This window comes from Chroicocephalus ridibundus, chromosome 2, assembly GCF_963924245.1.
Source record: "Chroicocephalus ridibundus chromosome 2, bChrRid1.1, whole genome shotgun sequence".
NCBI classification, from domain to species: domain Eukaryota; kingdom Metazoa; phylum Chordata; class Aves; order Charadriiformes; family Laridae; genus Chroicocephalus; species Chroicocephalus ridibundus.
Genome location: NC_086285.1, coordinates 22747055 through 22769222, shown reverse-complemented (window position 1 = coordinate 22769222; position 22168 = coordinate 22747055). Strand labels below are relative to the sequence as shown.

At 42.2% G+C, this 22168-nt stretch overlaps 1 protein-coding gene across 1 annotated transcript in view; it reads left to right on the top strand.

The window, feature by feature from the left end:
* LOC134511162 (macrophage mannose receptor 1-like) overlaps positions 1–22168 on the top strand; it is a 39170-nt gene that overhangs the window by 14223 nt on the left and 2779 nt on the right. The window contains exons 13-28 of the mRNA XM_063324723.1: positions 112–239; positions 857–944; positions 5148–5292; positions 6823–6858; positions 6971–7146; positions 7743–7810; positions 8973–9073; positions 10491–10627; positions 11642–11756; positions 12341–12537; positions 13760–13850; positions 14779–15011; positions 15768–15933; positions 19734–19886; positions 20949–21065; positions 21272–21433. Of these exons, the coding sequence (XP_063180793.1) occupies positions 112–239; positions 857–944; positions 5148–5292; positions 6823–6858; positions 6971–7146; positions 7743–7810; positions 8973–9073; positions 10491–10627; positions 11642–11756; positions 12341–12537; positions 13760–13850; positions 14779–15011; positions 15768–15933; positions 19734–19886; positions 20949–21065; positions 21272–21433 (2113 nt within the window). The remainder of the gene's footprint in view (positions 1–111; positions 240–856; positions 945–5147; positions 5293–6822; positions 6859–6970; positions 7147–7742; positions 7811–8972; positions 9074–10490; positions 10628–11641; positions 11757–12340; positions 12538–13759; positions 13851–14778; positions 15012–15767; positions 15934–19733; positions 19887–20948; positions 21066–21271; positions 21434–22168) is intronic.

Genomic DNA, 22168 nt, shown 5'->3' with positions numbered 1-22168 from the left:
AAAATCTTATGAACAGAGTAATTAACGCTATTTCTCTTATGGACTTGTACTTGGCTGTTTCTTTATTTGATTATAACATAGAGAACATATTTTAAAGTAATCTTTCCATAGTGTTTTCACAGATCACAACCAAAAAAGAAATCATGGCTTGAAGCTCGAGATTTTTGTAGACAAATAGGAGGGGATCTGGTCACCATTAACAGTAAAGAGGAGATACCATTACTAAGAAGTGTAATGTAGTGAGTATCTGCTGTATGTTTATCTTACCAGATTTAAGAGATGTTTCATATAAACTATTATGAATGTGCTTAGATGATTTCTGAAACGTATGGATTCCTCAAAAGTCAAAAAAATCTGTGATAATTTGAAATGTTATCTGTTCATGAATGTTTTTAACTGTTTCATGAAAAAAAGAATTGTTTCTATCCAGGAAATAAAAAAAACCCAGTATCATGATTACTAGATGTAATTGAGAAATACACGAAATTGTGGGGACTGGTATTTTTAGTAGGGTAGAAAATATGACCAATATTTTTACTTTTGACTCACCTCGAAGTAGTCAATGCTGAGACTGTTTTCTGAATCTGTTAATGCTTTTCCTAAGAAAACAGAACATAAAGGAAATACAATATCAATACTACTCATAAGTCTGATAAATAAGCCATTTCCACTAAGCCATAGAAATATTGGATGTTTCTGTGAAGAACATATGCATCTGTACGCCCTTCACCAAAGGTCATAGGGCAATTATGACAACTTCATGGCACTTTACAATGTGTTCTAGAAAGTTTAATATGTTTCTGGTTGGTTTTCGTGTTGATGTTTACACACTGCTCTGCCTTGTAATTTCTGTTAGTGGCACTGGATGTAGCTTTGAAAGAGTTTGGTTGGGTATATTTTCCTTGAATCCAGATGAAGGATTTGCCTGGAGTGATGGCTCTCCAGTGAGTATTTAAATTTTTCATCTAATTTTTTTGCTTAAGACGTTTGGGGTTTTGTACATGAGCTTTTCGGTTTCTTACTGTTATCTTTTTCAAAGAGAACCTCCTAATCCTGCAAACATTTACATGGCTGTTAACCTTTATTATCATGAGTAAAATCACAGCAACACATTTGAGTACATGGAATTCATCTGTATCTTATTGTGATCTGTAACGTTCTGCACAGCACTCCAACATATTTTCTTTTCCAAGAATATAATATGAACACCTAACGTCAGAATATAAGAATTGGTCATGCCAGACCTGGTATCCTGCCTCTGGCAGTGTCCAGAAGTACCTTAAGAGCTAATCAAACAGCAAGCATATTTCCCAGTATACTCCTGTATCGCCCACTAAGTGACAGCTCAGGGTCTTTCAGAACCAGAACTCACATCTGTAATCTTAATTTATTTATTTCCATGAATTTATCCAGTCATCTCTCAAGCTCATATAAATATCCACAAATATGTGAAATGTTCCTGCAGGATTCCACTGCTTATTAGCTTCCCTTTACTCCTACTCTCTATTTTCTATTTTTTAACCCAAGCAAGGATCTTTCCTCTTATCTTGTTGCATATTAGTTGCTTTAAAAGTTTTGGGAAGACATCTTGTCAAGAACTTTTTGAAAATCCCAAGTAGGTTATATCAAATGGCTCTTCCTTCCCATGTGGATGTTAGTTTTTTCAGAGGTAACTCCAGTAGGTTTGTAGGACACGACTTCCCTCCCAAAAGCCATGCTTCCGTCCTGATTAACCTCAGCGAAGGGAAGCCGTGAACGATGAATTGATGCACAATATGGTCACTGCCACTGGACAGCTGTTGGACAATGTAATTTTGAACCAGGTCACAGTTGATGAAGTGAAAGCTACCTTGTCTGCAGATGATTAGCACAAGTGCTAAGAAAAGGGTTCTAGGACAAGAGTTATCAGGGCTCATTGAGAGAGCTTTAAACTAGATTTGATTGAAGGTGATGGCTGTAGTAGCTCAGCACTTGTGGGGCAGCATGCTAGTATTTTTGAGAACCAGAAGGCCTACCAGCCCTCAAGGGTGAAAACTACACACTCGACTCCCTCTCTGAAATGCCTATACACCAATGCATGCAGCATGGGGAATAAACAGGAAGAACTGGAGGTCTGCGTGCGGTCGCAGGTCTGTGATCTCATTGCAATTACTGAGACGTGGTGGCATAGCTGTGGGTGGCTATGCCCTTTTTAGGAAAGACAGGCCAGTAAGGTGAGGTGGTGGAGTTGCTCTTTGTGTGAGAGAGCAACTGGAATGTACCGAGGTCTCCCTGGGGCGGATGAAGAGACAGTCGAGAGCTTGTGGGTAAGGATTAAGGGGCAGGCTAATATGAGAGACACTGTTGTGGGTGTTTATTACAGGATGTGGAAGCTGATGAGGCCTTCTACAGACAGTGGAAAATAGCCTCACAATGACAGGCCGTGGTTCTCATGGGGGATTTCAACCACCCTGATATCTGCTGGGAAGACCACACAGCCAGGCATGTACAGTCCAGGAGGTTCCTCCAGTGTATTGATAACTTTTTGACTCAGGTGGTGGAGGAGCCAACAAGGAGAGATGTACTACTGGACCTAGTACTGACAAACAAAGAGGGACTCGTGGAGGACGTTAAGGTTGCGGGCAGCCTTGGATGTAGTGATCACGAAAAGACAGAGTTCAGGATCATGGTCACTATGCACAAAACAACAAGTAGGATTGCAACCTTGGACTTCAGGAGGGCTAACTCTGACCTCTTCAAGAAACTGTGTGGAAAAATCCCATGGGTTAGGACTCTGGAAGGTAGGGGAGCTCAAGAGAGCTGATTGATATTCAAATACCGCTTTCTCCAAGCTCAGGATCGGTGCATCCCTAAAAGCAAGAAATCAGGCAAGGGAAGAAGGAGACCTGCATGGTTGAGCAGGGAGCTTCTGAAAAAGCTCAAGTGGAAGAAGGAAGTTCACAGTACGTGGAAGAAGGGGCTGACAGCTTGGGAAGATTACAAGAATGCCGTCAGAATATGCAGGGATAAAATAAGGAAAGACAATGCCTCCTTGGAATTAAACCTGGCCAGAGATATTAAGGTCAACAGGAAGGTTTTCTTCAAGTATATTGGAGGCAAAAGGAAAACTAGAGAAGCTGTGGGCCCGCTGTTGAATGAAACAGGTGCCATGGTGACAGAGGATGCAGAGAAGCCGGAGTTACTGAATGCCTTCTTTGTTTCAGTCTTTACTGCTTGTGCCAACCCTCAGGAGTCCCAGACTTTGGAGGTAACAGAGAAAGTCTGGATGAAGGAAGACTTCCCCTTGGTTGAGGAGGATCAAGTTAGAGATCAATTAAGTAAACTGGATATCCACAAGCCCATGGGTCTTGATGGGACGCACCCATGAGTGCTGAGGGAGCTGGTGGAAATCATTGCTGGGCCACTCTCCCTCATCTTTGAAAGGTCCTGGAGAACAGGTGGGGTGCCTGAGGACTGGAGGAAAGCCAATGTCACTTCAGTCTTCAAAAAGGCCAAGAAGGAAGACCCAGGAAACTACAGGCCAGTCAGCCTCACCTCTGTCCCTGGAAAGATGATGGAACAGCTCGTGCTGGGTGTCATCTCAAAGTATGTGAAGGAAAAGAAAGCTATCAGAAGTAGTCAATATGGATTCACCAAGGGGAAATCCTGTATGAGTAATCTGATAGCCTTCTATGATGGCATGACTGGATGGATAGATAAGGGGAGGGCAGTGGTCGTTGTCTACCCCAACTTCAGGAAGGCCTTCGACACCGTCTCCCACAGCATCCTCATAGGGAAGCTTAGGAAGTGTGGGTTAGATGAATGGATGGTGGGGTGAATTCAAAACTGGCTGAAAGATAGAGCTCAGAGGGTCATCATTAGGGGCACGGCGTCTAGTTGGAGGTCAGCAGCAAGTGGTGTTCCCCAGGGGTCAGTACTGGGTCCAGTCCTCTTCAATATGTTCATCGATGACCTGGATGAAGGGATAGAGTGCACCCTCAGCAAGTTTGCTGATGACACAAAACTGGAAGGTACGGCTGACACACCAGAAGGCTGTGCCGCCATACAGAGAGACCTGGACAGGATGGAGAGTTGGGCAGAGAGAACCTTATGAAATTCAACAAGGGCAAGTGTAGGGTGCTGCATCTGGGGAGGAACAAGCCCATGCACCAGTACAGGTTGGGGGCTGACCTGCTGGAGACTAGCTCAGTGAAAAAAGACCATGAGCAATGTGCCCTTATGGCCAAGAAGGCCAATGGCATCCTGGGGTGCATCAAGAAGAATGTGGCAAGTAGGTCGAGGGAGGTCACCCTCCCCCTCTACTCTGCCCTGGTGAGGCCGAATCTGGAGTACTGTGTCCAGTTCTGGGCTCCCTGGTTCACGGACAGGGAACTGCTGGAGAGGGTACAGCAAAGATGACTAGTGGACTAGAACATATCTCTTATGAAGAAAGGCTGAGGGATTTGGGTCTCTTCAGTCTGGAAAAAAGAAGACTGAGGGGGGATCTTATCAATGGTTATAAGGTCTTAAAGGGTGGGTGTCAGGAGGACGGGGGCCAGTTATTTTTCAGTGGTGCCCAGTGACAGGACAAGAGGTAACGGGCACAAACTTGAGCATAGGAAGTTCCACCTAAACATGAGGAGAAATGTCTTTACTTTGAGGGTGGCAGGGCACTGGAACAGACTGCCCAGAGAGGTGGTGGAGTTTCCATCTCTGGAGACATTCAAAACCCGCCTGGACGCGTTCCTGTGCAACCTGCTCTAGGTGACCCTGCTCTGGCAGGGGTGTTGGACTAGATGATCTCCAGAGGTCCCTTCCAACCCCTACCATTCTGTGATTCTGTCAGTGGGGTGGCGGGGGGATGTTCTTAACTATGTGGAGTTCATTAGAAACAGTCCATTTGCCTGTTTCTACTCTGTCTGTGTCTAGGGCTTGAGGGGGAAACAAGAGGAAAAGCCCTCCATGGCAAGACAGACTGCCTGATCACTGACATCTTTGCCCCACTGTAAAAATTCTTACACCTACTGCACCCTATATTTGCACCTCTTTTTAGTGAGAGACAAAGTTTCAGACAAATTCATTTTGTTTTTGTTTGCCAATGGAGAAAGAGATGAAAACATCTTTCTTGCTGAAAGCGATGAAAAGAGTAACAAAGATTTCTTCTATAGGTTAGGTACACATACTGGGATGACAGTTCAAGAAATTCAGGAGGACGCAAGTTATGTGGCATACTTGACGGTCGGACTTATTCTAAGGCATGGGTTCTTTCGGTCTGTGAAGTACAGCTTGACTGGGCTTGTCAAATAAAAAAAGGTAGATCTAGTCTTCTCTTTAAGCAAGAAGTTTAAATACCTTTACAAGTAGCTGCTTCCTAATATAAGTTGCTGGAGAAAGACACAAAGTTTTGAAAACTACTTTTTCCAAATGGAGGTCAACAGTATTAGGTAACATATTGTGGGTCAGGATTTTTCAAGATGATGAGAATAAATTAATTTATTTCTTCATGTAAATTAGGATGTATAAATAAGCCATGTGTTTTCAAGGGTTTCATAGATTGCAAACTTTTTGAATATTAAGAAGTTTTTGTTTGTATGTTTGCAATGTAGGTAGTAAGGAGTTGTGAATTCCTTACAATACTGGTTTTTACACTAACGCAGGTAAACCTAAAAACCAAATACAATATGTTTGTGCACCAAACATATTCTTGCCTTGAGATTTGAATGGATTTATGGCAAATTATGGGCAGTTAAAAGGGGTTGGAGGAGGTGATGGGAGATGGATGGAATCAGAAGGGGTTTTTTTGCCTTTCTGCAGCCCTCCAGCCCCACAGTGATGATGAACCTTCTGGGGCTGGCTGAGCCACTGTCATTTCCCATGACGTGGGTAGCAGCCCAGGCACATCACTTGCCAGGCATCCCGGGAAGCCACAGAGGGCAGCCACAGGGAGCTGCATGGCCCTGGGGCTGCCTGCTTTCCTGCCTGGCAGCCATCAACATTTTGGAGAGTATTGAAACATTTGTAAGGGATATTTTGATTCTACGGGAACAAACTTTTTTCCCCAAAGAAAAAATGTTCCTGTAGAAAAAATTCTACTGCCTTAAGAAATTGTATGAAGCCATCTCATACAAGAGAAGACTTCAGGCTTACAGTTTTGTTGTTACGTTTGGCAGTTGACACTAAGGCTGGTCATAGCATAACAATATGGTAAGGAGAACTGATGAAACAGGCCTGGAGCAGTGCTCCAGGTTCTCCTTTAATCTTATTGACTATTCATCTGCTATTGGAAAGGCAATTGTTCAAAGCAGCGGCATTTCTTTTTCTGTCAGAATCAGAAATAACTCACAGTCAGTATATATAGTCATATTTCCTTTTGTTTATGAATATTTGGGACTGAGAGAAATCTTTTATAGAGCTAAAGTAAATCTAGTGGAAATTTTCTCCTGCTTGATAAGAAGACCCCTCTGGAGGATTTTGGTATGGCTACCGACGGATCAGTAAAGGGTCTGTAAAACCAAAGTTTAAAGTGTTTCAGAAAAATCTACTGTGGCTTACAGACTGGAAGAGCAATTTTCCCTTACATTGCTCTGCACAGGTGTGTGATCCAGCCAAAGCTATGACTTTGCTGGCATGAAGCACAGCTTATGATACAAAATTATAAATAGATGACCATGCATATTGAATAATGTGGAGCTGAAACGTGTGGTTAAGCCTGCTTTCTAGTCAAAGGCAAAAGACTGCAGAATCCTGCTCTGTTCCTCACTCTGCTCCTTGCAGTAAGTCACAAGCTACATCATAAAACATGCTATGGAAATACGTTATGCCTTCTATTCTCTTGTTTTACAGGTGTGCCATTAAAACCTGAACCAACCGACACTTATGGTAGGGGTTTGTGTATATTTATCCATCCTATTCATTTTTTTTTATCAAAATTGTCATTCTAAAATAAGCTTCTGTGTTCTACAGATTTAAGGCTACCTAATTTATCTTCCAGCATATAAAACCACTGCAGATGGATGGGTTATATATGAAGATAAGCTGTATTACATCAGCAAAGAACAGGTCTCCATGGAAAAAGCCCAAGAGTTTTGCAGGATGAATTCTGCAGACTTGGTTGTTGTTAATAGTAACAGCGAGAGGAGGTTCCTACAGAGAGCACTAAAAGAAAATGTAAGAGTCCATATAAACAGAAAACCTACAGTAGAAATGCTTTTGACAGTCTGCTCACAAAACTCAAACTGCCTCAGCAGTAGAGCCATCAGCCTTTGCCCTGATGAAATCTGTCTGAGATGAGATCTGCGAAATTGCCACCCAAAGTGCCCTTTGGTCCCATGGGATTTGGATTTGGGACCAAATCCTGCTCTGCACCGCTGGTGCTGAGGCGGTGAGGCAGGCTGTTGAGAAGAGCGATGTGGGAAGGTGCCAGCTGTGCTGGCTTGGGACATAACTGGTGTGAGGGGGAGACTTGAGGTGGGCGTGAGATGGTGATGCAGTCCCAGCGGGAGAAAGAAAGATGCGTACCAGTTTTTGACTCAAGATCTTCTCTCCTACCCCATCCTAAGGGCTCTGATGCTCCAGATGAAAACCTGGCCTCTGCGCCTGAGTGTGTAAGCACATTGCTGTGCTTAACTGTGAGCAGGTGCCTTACTGCCGTTGACGTCAGTGACTGCTCTGTGGACCTAATCAACAGCACATCCATTTCTACTTGTTTTACTTCAAAGTTGTTCGGTTTTGTTTTAAATTAGAATAGTGTCTTTCTGTTTTAGGACCAGTCCTGGAGGTGGTCAAGAGGATACTTCATTGGTCTAGAAGTGAGTCTTGATAAAAAATTTAGGTAAGTTAAGATGATCACTGCAGTTTTTAACACGTAGAAAAACATACAGTATTTTTTGTAGCTGGAGATACTAAATGCGTTGTTTTCAAGGACTGAAGGCCGCTGTACATAACAAGTACAAAGCAGAACAGAATAGTCCTAGAATATTCTTAAGTCCAAAAGTCTTCCCCAAAAAGAAATGGGAAAAGAACATTTTTTCTTGAGTAAACACTTACCAAAGAAAGGCTTGGCAGCTATACCCTCCATACACCACTTTCTCAAGTTTCTTTCAAAGATTTGCCCCAGGAATTGGAGTGATACTTTACTATGCTGGATTTTATACCTATAAAAACACACTTTTAAAATACGCTCCATACTACAGAGCCGAGCTTTCTTATGCTTTTTTTCTATATATCATAGCTTCACAGAAGTCCTCCAGAACTAGGAAGATGTGGACAATGAGTACAAAACCTCCTTCTGACAGAGATTTTTACAGTAGCCTCTGCAAACTCCTGCTCCGGGAGAAAAATCAGCAGAAGTGCACAGTGCAGTAAAACTAACAAGTATTGCCAAAAACCCCAACATACAAATAAACAAAAAACTAAAGTTAAAGATACTGCAGAGCATGATACTGACACTGCCTGCCTTCCCGTCTGCTAGTTAGGACATACCTGGAAGGTGAAAGAACAGGCTTCTAATCTTGACCTGAAACAGGTTTAGAAGAGATTTTAATTTAACCTTTCTATTTTAATGCCACTGTTGAGTGTCTGTAAATGACTAACCGTGGGAAGGGCAGAAGAGGAATGGGAAGACAAGTTGGTATTGACTGAGATGATACAATGAAATCAGTTAAGATAAATAAAACTTTTAATATTCTTCTCTGTATCACATGTTATGGGTAACTGAAAACAGTTTCTGATGTTGAATGATGTCATATCAGTCCTGCCGGTCACTGGAAAATATGCTCGGTGTTTTCTTTTTCTATTTTGCAAAGACTAATTTTTTTTACATAAATTTCTTCAAATTAGAACAATCGGGTAAGGAGAGGAAAATCTGTAACAGTCCTTCCAGATTCAGCCAGTTCCCATTAATGGACCTTCTTAATTGTGAGATATTAATTAGGATTCTCATCTCACAATTGAAGTGTATCAGTTAATAACTATTTGTATATCTTTTCTTTAAGCTGGATGGATGGAACTCCAGTAACCTATGTGGCCTGGGCTCCCAATGAACCCAATTTTGCAAATAATGAGGAAAATTGCGTGGTAATGTTGCCAGAGCAAGGTAAGTAACAAGGCTAAACTATTAGATTTTACTTGTCTCTGTTTGGATTACAACTGATGCTGTCAAACTTCTGCTGTCAGTTGACATGCAATCTTTTATGGCTGTTTTCTACAATTCCTTTCCAGTGACAAGCCAACAAGATGCAGTAACTGGTGTAACCACCAGTCATGGAAGAGTCTATGTCCTTAGAATGGGGAGATTTCAGTACCATGTGTAATTTAATGCAGATGTCTCTGTCTGGATTTGTAAGATTGATATTGCACCTTTTTACAGGGCTTTTCACAACTTCCCTTAGTGAAAAGTTGAGTGGGGTCTGTCTTCGCTCCCATGAACTTAAGAAAACATGTATGACAGCTACAGGAAGTAGGGGGAGTTAAAGGTACAAGCCAACGAGGAAAGGAGAGAGACAAATACATCTAATGACCTAAGACTGTCTCACGTGGTTATAAGTACTCTTAAGTGTAAATATCTTGAAAATCCTAGAGGAAAATCCTAGAGCTAATTTTTCCTCTTGGTTGCACTTCTGTAACTTAGCTGAGGCTAACGGGAATTCAGTAATAATATGAAAATAAGGAAATCAATCTCTCAATTTATGTGCAGTCCCACATGAAATTCTACCTTTATATGAAGACATCAAGAACAAGATTCACTTTTCTAAACATAGGCATCTGGTCTGATTGAGATGCATCCCTCCTTCTTTAGCTGTTGATCCAGAAAGGGGCACTGGTCCCTGCCGTATCTGCCAGCTCTGTGGAGGTGGCTCAGCGTTCCTGAACTTGTCTCAGATGATGCTAGAAGTTTACATGTGGGCAACTGAATTGGACCATAAGGGAAGCATTAAGCTTGAGCTGATACCAAAACATAGCTAATATGAGCCAGACCTCTGAAGTCTCATTATGGTCAAACGGAGATCTCACCTGCACAGCCAGTGCTGCCTGAAGAGCAATTCAGTTTACTGTAGTGGAGTATTGAGTTGCCTACCTGTAGGTGACTGTGGCCACCCGCAATGTCCTAGAGTTAGCCCACCTGACCGTAAGTTTCTCACAGAAACAGTGCCGTAACTTTCAGCTCTCTGCAGGTAACTCACATCGCCTCTCAAATGGCGCTAAGCACCTCTGTTTAGACAAATGAATCCTGTCCTAGCTCTTTATTGACTATAATATTCCCCAGTCCTTTATTCTTTTTTCCAATTGCTAGACAGTATCCCAGTAACCAACAGTGCTGAGCAGCTGAAGTCCATGAACATCTGTTTGTAAAAAATAGCTGAGTGCATAAATGTAGTGCGTGGCTCTTTTACACACTTTAAGGGTGTGAAAAGTAGAGATTAGCCTCTTTCTAACTCAAAATAAGGAGTGATAAATTATTGTTACAAACACTATAACATCTTAACTTGCTTATTCAATCTAACTATTTCTAGGCTTGTGGAATGATGTAAACTGTGGTTCAGCCAATAGATTTGTATGTGAAAAAAGTAACAGTTCTATTAATTCAACGTTCGCTTCTCCATTGCCTCCTGGAGGATGTCCACAAAGTTGGTTTTTCTTTAACAACAAGGTATGTCAACAAGTATTTTCAGTAAATTGCCTACAGCACTGGAAATGAAGAAAAGAACTGCAAAAAATATGGGGGTTTTATGATTATAAAATAAATCCAGTGAGCAATTATCCAGTCAGAACATGCTGGCTGGATGGCTGGGCTTTTTTAGAGGTTACTATAGACATTTCACTTTACAGAGAAATACAGTAAAAGTAAACATATGCTGAATAAATTTCAGAGAACACAGTTTGCAGAGGGTTAAAAGACACTGTTACTGTTTAAGAAAACCCTTCCTCCTCCTCTCCTGTTTTATGTATTTATGTTAGGAACTGAAATTTGTAACAGTCAGTATTGGAAAAAAAGTCCTTCAGGTGGAATGATTTAATGAGAATGCATTTGAACAATCCCTTTGGCTTGTACAGGGTTCCCAAAGCTTTGAGTTCAGAAAGAGGATGCCAAACTACAATTGTTTTCACTATAGTTTTATTTTCAGACATGGTCTGGAAGTCCTCATTGCTGTGACAGAATTTGTAACAATTTGACTTGAAGGTCCATTTGACAAAGTTTGTTTTGTCTACTTCATATACAACGCGCTACTACTGCATCCTCTGGATGTTAGGTCAATGTGTCGAAGGATATTTCATACACTTTGGAGAGATGAACAGTTATAACCACAGTCATTGGAAGCAGGACAAGGCACAGCAGAGATCGCTCACTGCAGCTGTGTCATCCACAGCCACATTTTCTTGGGTTTAAATTATTCTGTAGTCACTGCAGGAAGCAGGCAGATGAAAATGTGAAAAGGGATTATGTACCTGACATCATTGCAATCAGTTCCGATGATACTGGAGTCCTGGATTACACCTTGTGCAAGGAGAGGGGCTAAGTATCCACCTGGGCAGACAGACATACTTTCTACTCTGGAGCTCTGACACTTATTCTAGCCTTGATCTCTTTTTCTGGAGAAATAGTTAATTGATACAACAGTTCCCACCTTTGTAAGTTTGTATGAAGTGCTTGCTTTTTTTCCAGTGTTTCAAAATATTTGCTTCAAATATAACAAGAAAGCTCATGTGGCATGCTGCACGAGACGCTTGCATCGATTTGGGAGGAAACCTGGCTACCATACCAAATGAACAAGTGCAAGGTACGTATATGGGCTCTATGGAAAGAAGAAACATTAGTCTCCCACTAAAGAAACTGCTGTGCTCTCTAAAATAGATTACAGGATTATCTGATGAAAATTGCTTATTAGCCAGGTCAGTTTATGCTTAGTTTTAACTCCAAAGTGTGAAATAATAGCTAAATTATTGCCTATAAGAAATAAAGTGTGTGTTTCCAGTTCTTTCAGTGCTCAGTTTTCATGAAACTTCCAGCCTGTTTTGAGTGTGGTTGCACAGATCCCTCAAACTAACAGGCATCTGTATTTTCTCTCTCTCTCACTGGCGATATGATTGGCTGGAGTACTGTGTGTGCATACACAGTGGGGAAGGGGACTTTTTCTAATTTGCTCCAGAGCTTTCTCTTTGGCTATTTTTTTCAACCTTAATGCTTGTGTAACATACGTTCCTACAGATGCTTATCTAAATATCTAGTTAAAGGCAGATGGGCTCTGTTGTGGGAAATGTTATCCTTGTAATATGTCCCCAGTTCTGGGCTTTTGCACATTTTTCCTGTTTTATGTAAGTCATGATCAGCTTTCCTTAATGAGAAATCTTTGCTTCCCTCCAGCTTTCCTCTTCTATCATTTAAAGGATGCCACGACTGATGTTTGGATTGGGATGAATGATATCAACGCAGAGTCCACATTTCTTTGGACAGATGGAAGCACTGTTTCCTACACCAACTGGGCTAATGGTGCACCAGAACAGAAACAAAACTATTTGGATTATTATGACTTAGAAATGTTGACAGATGTCACTGTGGAGGTACAGGAAATTTAAGTAATATCTTAGGCAGCTAGATGATTTTCCTAAAAGGGAAGTTACAGCAAGTCCTTTTGTAAGCAGAAAGAGGTTTAGCAAATCATTGGATAACTATTCCAAATACACCAAAAATATTTAGCAGAGGATCTGAAGAAGAGTGACTTTGTGCTTTCCATCTGACCTACTGCAAAATACCAATTCTGTAATCAAGCCCAGCGAGGCATGTATTACTTCAGTTCCTCCACAAACTGCATTACCACAAACATTAATGTTGCAACATGAAACACAGAAAAGTGATGATAAGCCAAAATGAAGGTGGTTGGTGCAACATTAATTTGTCTGTATATATGTCCCATTCCTGGCTAATGTGCTCCCACATTGTTTTACTAGCTTCTGATGGTACAAAAAGGAGATATTCAGTAAAAGGGCTATTGCTCTGATGAAATTCAATCTCTTTTTCAAAGGAGGAAAAACACATAGAAGAAATGATAGGCAGCTAGTAGCTCGAGATTTTTAACATCCACCATCAGTCTACCTGTTTATGACTAAAACTTGTTTAAATCAGCATAAGAGAGATACTCAACTGAAATGCTGACAGACAGTCACGGCCAATCTTGAAATCAGAGGAGTCATGAAGGAATTCTTGAAGCAATTAGAAATAAGGAAGCAAAGGGAAAATTTGGTTGTTACTAAAGATATCTGATAGTGATAACTTGATAATAATGACAAATAACTGGTAAAGAGTGCTTGCTTTCTCCAAGATAGTTTGCTTCAGTTAAGATAAATCCAGACTAGCTTTTAATAACAGTTCTCATACTGTTTTTCTGATTCATGGAAATGTTTTGAAGCATTTCTACACAATTGTTAATTGGAACTGAGAAGATATGTTTAGGTAGCCTAGTCATTTCTGTAGTCATTAAAGGAGTCTTAATAAAACTGGTAAGAGTATTTTTTATAGACCTTTCCTTCAGACCTTGACTGGCACCAGTGGAAGCTTGGTTCACATTTAAGGGGTCACTAATAAATACCAGGTCAAGTGATTTGGCTGAAAACCAGGACATTTGAACTAATGCTCAATGAGCTCCTCTCCCTTTCCTCTCCTGCTCCTCTCCATTTTTTCATCCCTTATCTCTCCCATCCGGCTTGCACTAGGAGTATAGGATCTTCAGCTCATCACCTCCTGATTGCCTTTTGTAACGGCTGTGTATCTTCCCCTCTCCTTCAGACAGATTGCGTCTTCATCATGAAGTCGGATGGGAAATGGAGAGATGATAGCTGTGACAACGAGAGAGGTTATGTATGCCAGATGAATTCACGTGAGTTCTGTTTAATCCAGTCTCCTGAGAACAAGTGTCTCAGATAATCTGAATATATAAACTGATGTGATTTCTTTCAGCTTTGAGTCTCATTCTGAGTCCCTTAGGCTTTCAGAGCTCCACCAGTCTTAAGTCTTGCTATTTTTAAGGTACAATTTGTTCCATGGAAATTGCTGGAGAGGAACCACTACCTTGACTAGAGGCTTGTACTTAAATCATGAATAATAAAAAAGAATAATAAATGGAAAGGGATTTCTTCTCAGTGAAATATGAGGCTTTTAGGCATCTTCTTTAAGTGCAGTATTAAACCATGCTCTTACAGTGATCTCCCCATACTCCTGGCTGTCTCTGAGCAGAGCGTTTAATCCTCTTTTAACATTTCTACCAAATGCCATACGATGTCTATTAAAATGTACAGCCTCTTGGCTACGTCGTTATTGTTGAAGAATATTGATTGTTTTTTTTTAACACCAAAATGAGTAATGAATGTTGACTCTCCTGCTGTAGAACTGTAATCATGCAAATCCCTGCTGCCCAGACATATATTGGGAGTGGAGAAAGCAAAGCACAGAAAACAAAACAGTTTTGCCTGACCTTTATTACAGCATTAGTAAAAACTGTTCTCCCTGCCCCCACTTCAATCAGCTCCTGCAGCCTGTTCACTCTCAGCATAGCTAACTTGCTTGTATGAACCCACTCTCCCCGCACAGCAAACGCATAGTTTTAGGGAGGCATTTTTAGCTTGTTTAATCCCGGCTACAGCTGTTTATACCTTTCAACCCTTCCAAGGGTGGAAAATTTTTCATGAGCCTAAATAAAGACTTTGACTGACAGTTAGTATTGGACCTTTTGACTTATTTTTTGATAACATCGATGCTATAGATAAGTGGTATGTTGTAAATTCCTGCATTCAGTTTTTTCTCCGTAGTTACCACGCAGTCTGAAATTCCAACAACAAATCCATCCTCTGGCTTTGCCCGTTATGGTGACAGCAGCTATTCAATCATCTCATCTGAAATGCAATGGGAAGAGGCCAGAAAAAATTGTCAAGACAAATCTGCAGATCTTGCCAGCATTTCAGATGCCTACATCCACTCATTCCTGTGGATCCAGACGTTGAAATATGGAAAACCTGTGTGGATCGGTCTTAACAGCAATATGGTAAGTGCTGGACAGATGGGAGGTGCAGGTACTTGGTGGCTTTACTTTATACTTATACTTCATGTGTATACGCATAGATTTCTAGGGGTCATTAGAGTTACTCAAAGACCTTCATGCACCAAATGGAATGAGGAGTCACAGAAAAAGTTAATTAGGAAGAGACAGATGATGGTAGAAAGCTCTAGAAATGGTAAAAGAAATAAAGCTGCAGGTTGAGAGTCACAAGCCAGCATGCGTAGCTATTGTGCAGGAACCATTAGCTGTTCTGAAAGTCTAATTCCTTGTCATATAGAGGGCTACTTATAACTGCTATTATATTAATAAAAGTTATTATGAGTATTAGAGAGGTATTTTAAGATTATTTTGCCTGTTTAATGTCAAGTAATCCTTATTCATAGAAAAGCTCCCTGTATTAATTTAAATACAGCAGAGGAGAGGGGACAAATTCTCTGTAATTGCTTCTCTTGATATGGGATTTACTAAATGACCTAAGATGGACTTATCTAAGTTTCTTGACGTGTTATAGAAATTTGTATTACTTCAGAAAAACCCTCCTGAAAGCAATGAGTTCTTGTGTGACTCAGAGCACCCAGTGACATTGCTTAGAACAGCAAATGGTGTTTAAAAAAACAGAGCAGCACGGGGCTTTTTTTTCTGAAAAACACAAATAGAGATAGGACACTATATTTATGTGTAAGAGCTTTTTATAAAAAAAAAAACCAACTCTGTTACCAGAACTTCTTTTTTTTTTTTCAGACTGGCAGCTATTACAAATGGACCGATAACTGGAAAACCAGGTACACGAAATGGGCAGCAGGGGAACCAAAGGAGAAAAATGCTTGTGTATACCTAGATATTGATGGTACTTGGAAAACAGCATCCTGCAATGAAAGCTACTTTTCAGTCTGCAAGACATCTGATGGTAAGCAAATGAACGTAATAATTTTGAAGACACATTCCTAATTCCATTTAGTCTGCCTTATCCTAGAGACTTTGCTCTGGCTTGGGCTAAAACCTTCAGAGGACTATGCTTCAGGATACCGTCTACCCCCCTGCAGAATCTGGAGGTTTGCTATCGGATGATACATGAATTCAGGCACATGAAAGCCTCTTGTGAAAACGGACATGGCTGCACTGCTTTCACGTGCGTAAGATGAAGCTCTGTCTTAAGGCTTTTTGTTCTTTCTGAGACATGAGCATAAATCACACTTGAGATCGTGTGTAATATAAGTAAGTGCTGGGATCGTGCACTGACTGGGTGGACTGCAGCAACTGGCCAAGTTCACACACAGGTGTCACTCAGCCAAAAAAAAGGCCAGAATTTCACTCCCACTCACTATTGCTAAAGCTACAGCCGTTCTGATGTATGTGTGTAAGCGCCTCGGGAATGTGAATGATGCTTTAACTCTTAGTAGATATATGCATAGGCATGTTTGCTTGTACATTTTGTAAATTATGTCTGTCGTGGTTTTGGCCAAATCAGCCAAAGGCTGATGACAGATGCTCCCCCCCAGCCTCTCATGCACGGAGAGGAGGAGGTGAGATGAAGAGAGATTTATGAGTTTAGAAGAAACTAAACTACTTTAATAAAATATTAAGAATAAAATAAAAAGGAATATAATGAAATAGATACAGTATATACAAAACCGTATTAAGCTTCCAGGATGATGTCACCGATAGGTACTGGGTAAGTCCCAGGCTGGACTCAGCGAAGAGTGGGAACCAGGTTCCAGAGTTGGAGTCAGGAACACACGGATCAGGATCAAAGGCAGATGAACAGACAGGGTACTCCTCGGACATTGGCCATTGAAGGAAGAGAGCTGACCCTTTGATCCCTCAGCTTTTATACTGAGCATGGGGCAGATGGGATGGAATACCCCTGTTGGTCAATTTTTGGTCACCTGTCCTGTCTGCTCCTCCCCGCAGATGGAACCCCTCTATGCCCTCTGCTTCCGACCCTCTAATGGGACGAATAACAAAATTAGCTGACCTTGGTTGTTACAGCAATAAGTATAAGCAAGAGCTCTCTGCATGCCATTCCTTGGCACAAACTGTCTTATCACTCTGAACGAACTGTTTTAAACACAATATGCTGTTAATTTCAGAGAGTTAGAAGAGGCTTAGCTAAAAAAATAAAATTACTGAACTGAAAGTTGGTTCTGTTTTACCTCAAACCAGGACAATGTCGTTTTCCCTCCTTGAGATTTGAAGGCTGCATAATATCGTTGTTCCTGATGTGAGGCTCAAGATAGACTTGATTAGATAGATTAATCAGAGTTAAACCTTCCAGCCATACATTTGATCTGCATTTGCAGTGCAGACCAATAGAAGTGAATTGGAGTTGTGTACATGATCAGAAACAGAGAGAAATTTGGCAGAGGCATGCACCACCGATGGCTGCTCTGTATAAAGTGACAACATACAGAGATCAAGCAGCCATACAATATGAGACTGTGGTATCAACGATCCATTAGCCTACAACAGCTTTCTGTGTTGGGAAAAAGCAAATTTGAGATCTATATGATCCCTCAGGGTCTGCTTTCCTCACAGTAGAATCATAGAATCATAGAATCATAGAATTGTTGAGGTTGGAAGGGACCTTTAAGATCATCGAGTCCAACCTTTAGCCTACCCTGACAAGAGCCACTTCTAAACCATGTCCCTACCCTTTTTTTAAACACCTCCAGGGATGGTGAATCCACCACCTCCCTGGGCAGCCTATTCCAATGTTTAATAACCCTTTCAGTGAAAAAATGTCTCCTAATATCTAATCTAAACCTCCCCTGACGTAACTTGAACCCGTTTCCCCTCGTCCTATCACTTGTCACCAGGGAGAAGAGGTCAGCCCCCATCTCTCTACAACCTCCTTTCAGGTAGTTGTAGAGGGTGATAAGGTCTCCCCTCAGCCTCCTCTTCTCCAGGCTAAACAACCCCAGCTCCCTCAGTCGTTCCTCATAAGGTTTGTCCTCCAGGCCCCTCACCAGCTTTGTAGCCCTTCTCTGGACACGCTCCAACACCTCAATGTCTCTCCTGTAGCGAGGGGCCCAAAACTGAACGCAGTACTCGAGGTGGGGCCTCACCAGTGCCGAGTACAGGGGGATGATCACTTCCCTAGTCCGGCTCACCACACTATTCCTGATACAGGCTAGGATGCTGTTGGCCTTCTTGGCCACCTGGGCACACTGCTGGCTCATATTCAGCCGGCTGTCAACCAACACTCCCAAGTCCTTTTCTGTCGAGCTGCTTTCAAGCCACTCTGCCCCAATCCTGTAGCACTGCATGGGGTTGTTGTGACCCAAGTGCAGGACCCGGCACTTGGCCTTGTTGAACCTCATACCATTGGTCACAGCCCATCGGTCCAGCCTGTCCAGATCCCTCTGCAGAGCTAACCTACCCTCAAGCAGATCAACACGCCCGCCCAGTTTAGTGTCATCTGCGAACTTACTGAGGGTGCATTCAATCCCTTCATCCAGATCATTGATAAAGATATTAAAGAGAACCGGCCCCAGCACCGAACCCTGGGGGACACCACTTGTGACTGGACACCAACTGGATTTAACTCCATTTACCACCACTCTCTGGGCACGGCCATCCAGCCAGTTTTTTACCCAGCGAAGAGTACACCTGTCCAGGCCATGAGCAGCCAGTTTCTCCAGGAGAATGCTGTGGGAAACGGTGTCAAAAGCTTTGCAAAAATCCAAGTAGATAACATCCACAGCTTTTCCCTCATCCACTAAGTGGGTCACCTTATCATAGAAGGATATTAGGTTTGATAGGCATGACCTGCCCTTCACAAACCCATGCTGACTGGGCCTGACCACCCTGTTCTCCTGCATGTGCCATGTAATGGCACTGAGGAGGATCTGTTCCATGACCTTCCCAGGCACCGAGGTCAGACTGACTGGCCTGTAGTTCCCCGGATCCTCCTTCCGGCCCTTCTTGTGGATGGGTGTCACATTTGCTAACCTCCAGTCAGCTGGGACCTCCCCGGTTGTCCAGGACTGCTCATAAATGATACCAAGTGGCCCGGCGAGCACCTCCGCCAGCTCTTTCAATACCCTTGGGTGGATCCCATCCGGCCCCATAGATTTGTTCACCTCCAGGTGCTGAAGCAGGTCCCTCACCATTTCCCTTTGGATTACGGGGGCTTCATTCTGCTCCCCAATCCCTGTCTTCTAGTTCAGGGGTCTGGGTGCTCAGGGAACAACTGGTCCTACTGCTGAAGACTGAGGCAAAGACTTCATTAAGTACCTCAGCCTTTTCCTCATCCTTGGTCACTATGTTGCCGGCCCCATCTACTAGAGGACAGAGATAATCCTTAGTCCTCTTCCTATTGCTAATATATTTATAGAAGCTTTTTTTGTTGTCCTTGACAACAGAAGCCAGGTTTAGCTCCAGCTGGGCTTTAGCCCTCCTGATTTTTTCCCTACATAGCTTCACTATGTACTATAGTACTGCCAAGGCAGGCAGTTAGATGCTGCAGGATGTGATTTATTTTTTTTTCCTTGTCCTAAGAAATGTGGTTGGAGAAATAAGGTGTTTCATGCTCTTGACTGCCTGGTTCTCCTCGTTGTCTGACCTGAGGGCCTGTAGGAATAGTGAGGAATAGAGGTCCAGGGAGTTAAAGCTGAGTGAGAGAAATCCCACTCTATTTACATACACATCCCACCTCCTGGGTTACTCATAATGCAATACCAATTTCATATCATATGGCTTCTTTAGCTATAGCTCCTACTGACCCTGCTCAGCTGCCTGGAGACTGCCCCGAAGCAGCCGAACTCCGAGCTTGGATCCCTTACCGCAGCCACTGCTACTACCTCGAAGCATCAGCTGGGACAAGCTGGGCACTGGCCTCCCTCAAGTGTGCTCGGTTAGGTGAGAGCCTTCATTATCAACTGACGAGATTTATACAAAATTTTATACAAAACTCACATAAGAAGGTAAAAACATTGATTAAAAACAAAATCATTAGAAATAGAATCATAGAATTGTTCGGGTTGGAAGGGACCTTAAAGATCACCTCGTTCCAACCCCCCTGCCATGGGCAGGGACATCTCCCACTAGATCAGGTTGCTCAGAGCCCCATCCAGCCTGGCCTTAAAAACTTCCAGGGATGGGGCTTCCACCACCTCTCTGGGCAACCTGTTCCAGTGCCTCACCACCCTCATGGTGAAGAACCTCTTCCTAACATCCAGTCTGAATCGTCCCATCTCTAGTTTTAATCCATTCCCTCTAGTCCTACCATTACCTGACATCCTAAAAAGTCCCTCACCAGCTTTCTTGTAGGCCCCCTTAAGATACTGGTAGGCCACTCTAAGGTCTCCCCGGAGCCTTCTTTTCTCCAGACTGAACAACCCCAACTCTCTCAGTCTGTCCTCATAGCAGAGGTGCTCCAGCCCTCTGATCATCCTCGTGGCCCTCCTCTGGACATGTTCCAGCACGTCCATATCTTTCTTGTAGTAGGGGCTCCAGAATTGGACGCGGTACTCCAGGTGGGGTCTCACAAGAGTGGAGTAGAGGGGGAGAATCACCTCCCTCGAGGTAATCTTTTAAGAGGTTTCACTGATGACGACCAGGGCCACTACCAATAGAGTCTCTAAAACTCATGAATTCTTCTAATCATACAATCATAGAATCATAACAAGCTACAATGAAAATAAACTAACACAAGCGACTGTGCAGCCTTCTGTCCTCCCAGGGGCTGCAGCCTCCCCAGGTGTAGAGCTCCCCATCAGCTCCTGCTTCTGGGGTACCATCCTGGGGCAGTGGCCACTAAGCACCTCCGGGGCTCTGTCCTCCGCAAGAAGCAATGGGGAAACCAACAGAATAGTGTGCATAATACTTTCAAAAGTTATTGTTTGTACCAACTTGAAACAGGAGGTCATTCCAGTAGTTGCTCACGTAGGTTATGGTTATTTCCTTGTTAATGCCTTTCAGGTGCTACTTTGGTTTCGGTAGAAAATATGGATGAATCTGACTTTCTGATCCATACAATACAACCACTTGGAAATAAAGTAGGAGGCTTCTGGATAGGACTTTACCGAAATGTGGATGGTAATGTCTTATTTTCAATATTTCACTTAAAAATGCTTTGCTAATATCAGAAAATAGAGGATAACTATGCTTTTACAAAAACTGATGAGGTCTTCTGTTGAAAAATGGGTTACTATTACATTTTTGAAGTTATTTGCTGAGGTAAAGTGTTAAAATATCGTTGAGATAAGTTTTAATTTTTTTTTGTTCTGGATGTTCCTCTTTAGGCCAGTGGTTATGGCTAGATAATGCTGCACTGGACTTTGTCAACTGGGAGGAGAAAGAGTCTGGCATGGAGCATCGCTGCGTCGCAATGACTGCACCATCTGGTTACTGGGACAACACCGATTGCTCTTTTGAAAAAGGATTTATCTGCAAAAAACCCAAAGGTAAGCCCTTAGTGACTCAGTCCTCAGTGACAGAGCAGATCTGTTTACAAGTAACTGCTGTAGCCCTCCACCACGCATCTGGAAGTAATTTCTGACAATTTCATTTGGCATATTCCACATTTCTAAACATTTGTAGTTGTCTGGTTTTGAAGACTGTGAGCTCTTCACAGTACTGTCTGCACTCGCATGGGAATATGGTAATGTGTTGTATGCACCCTAGGTTGAGAATGAGACTTTCAGAAAACTTTTGAGCACCTAACACAGGCATTGGCATGGCATCTGTCACACTCTTGTGCAAATTCATGCCTTTTCCAGGAACTAAGTATTGTAACAGTTATTATATCCTTGCAAGGAGGAATTAACATGAATAATCTAGCTTCCTCTCCAACCTTGTTACATTCAAAAACTCTATTATTGCCCAACGTCAAAAACTAGCTTCATATTGGGCCTGATTTCAATAACCTTTAAGTCAGTAGTTCCTCAGGGATACTAAAAGGCCAGCTGTTTGTGTTGCAATAATAATATAAGGAGTACTTCCCTATTAAATGAAGACTTCAAGTCATTACAGAAGCTGTCTTATCAGCATTTCTGGAAAATTTCCCTCCATACTGTATATACCAGACTAATGTTTTGGAGGTAAAAAAGCACATGTATTATTCCAAAGCGGAGATACAAAAGATACAATTGTCTGAAAGAAAGCATTAACATTCCATTCTCTTAATTTAAATGTTAAAA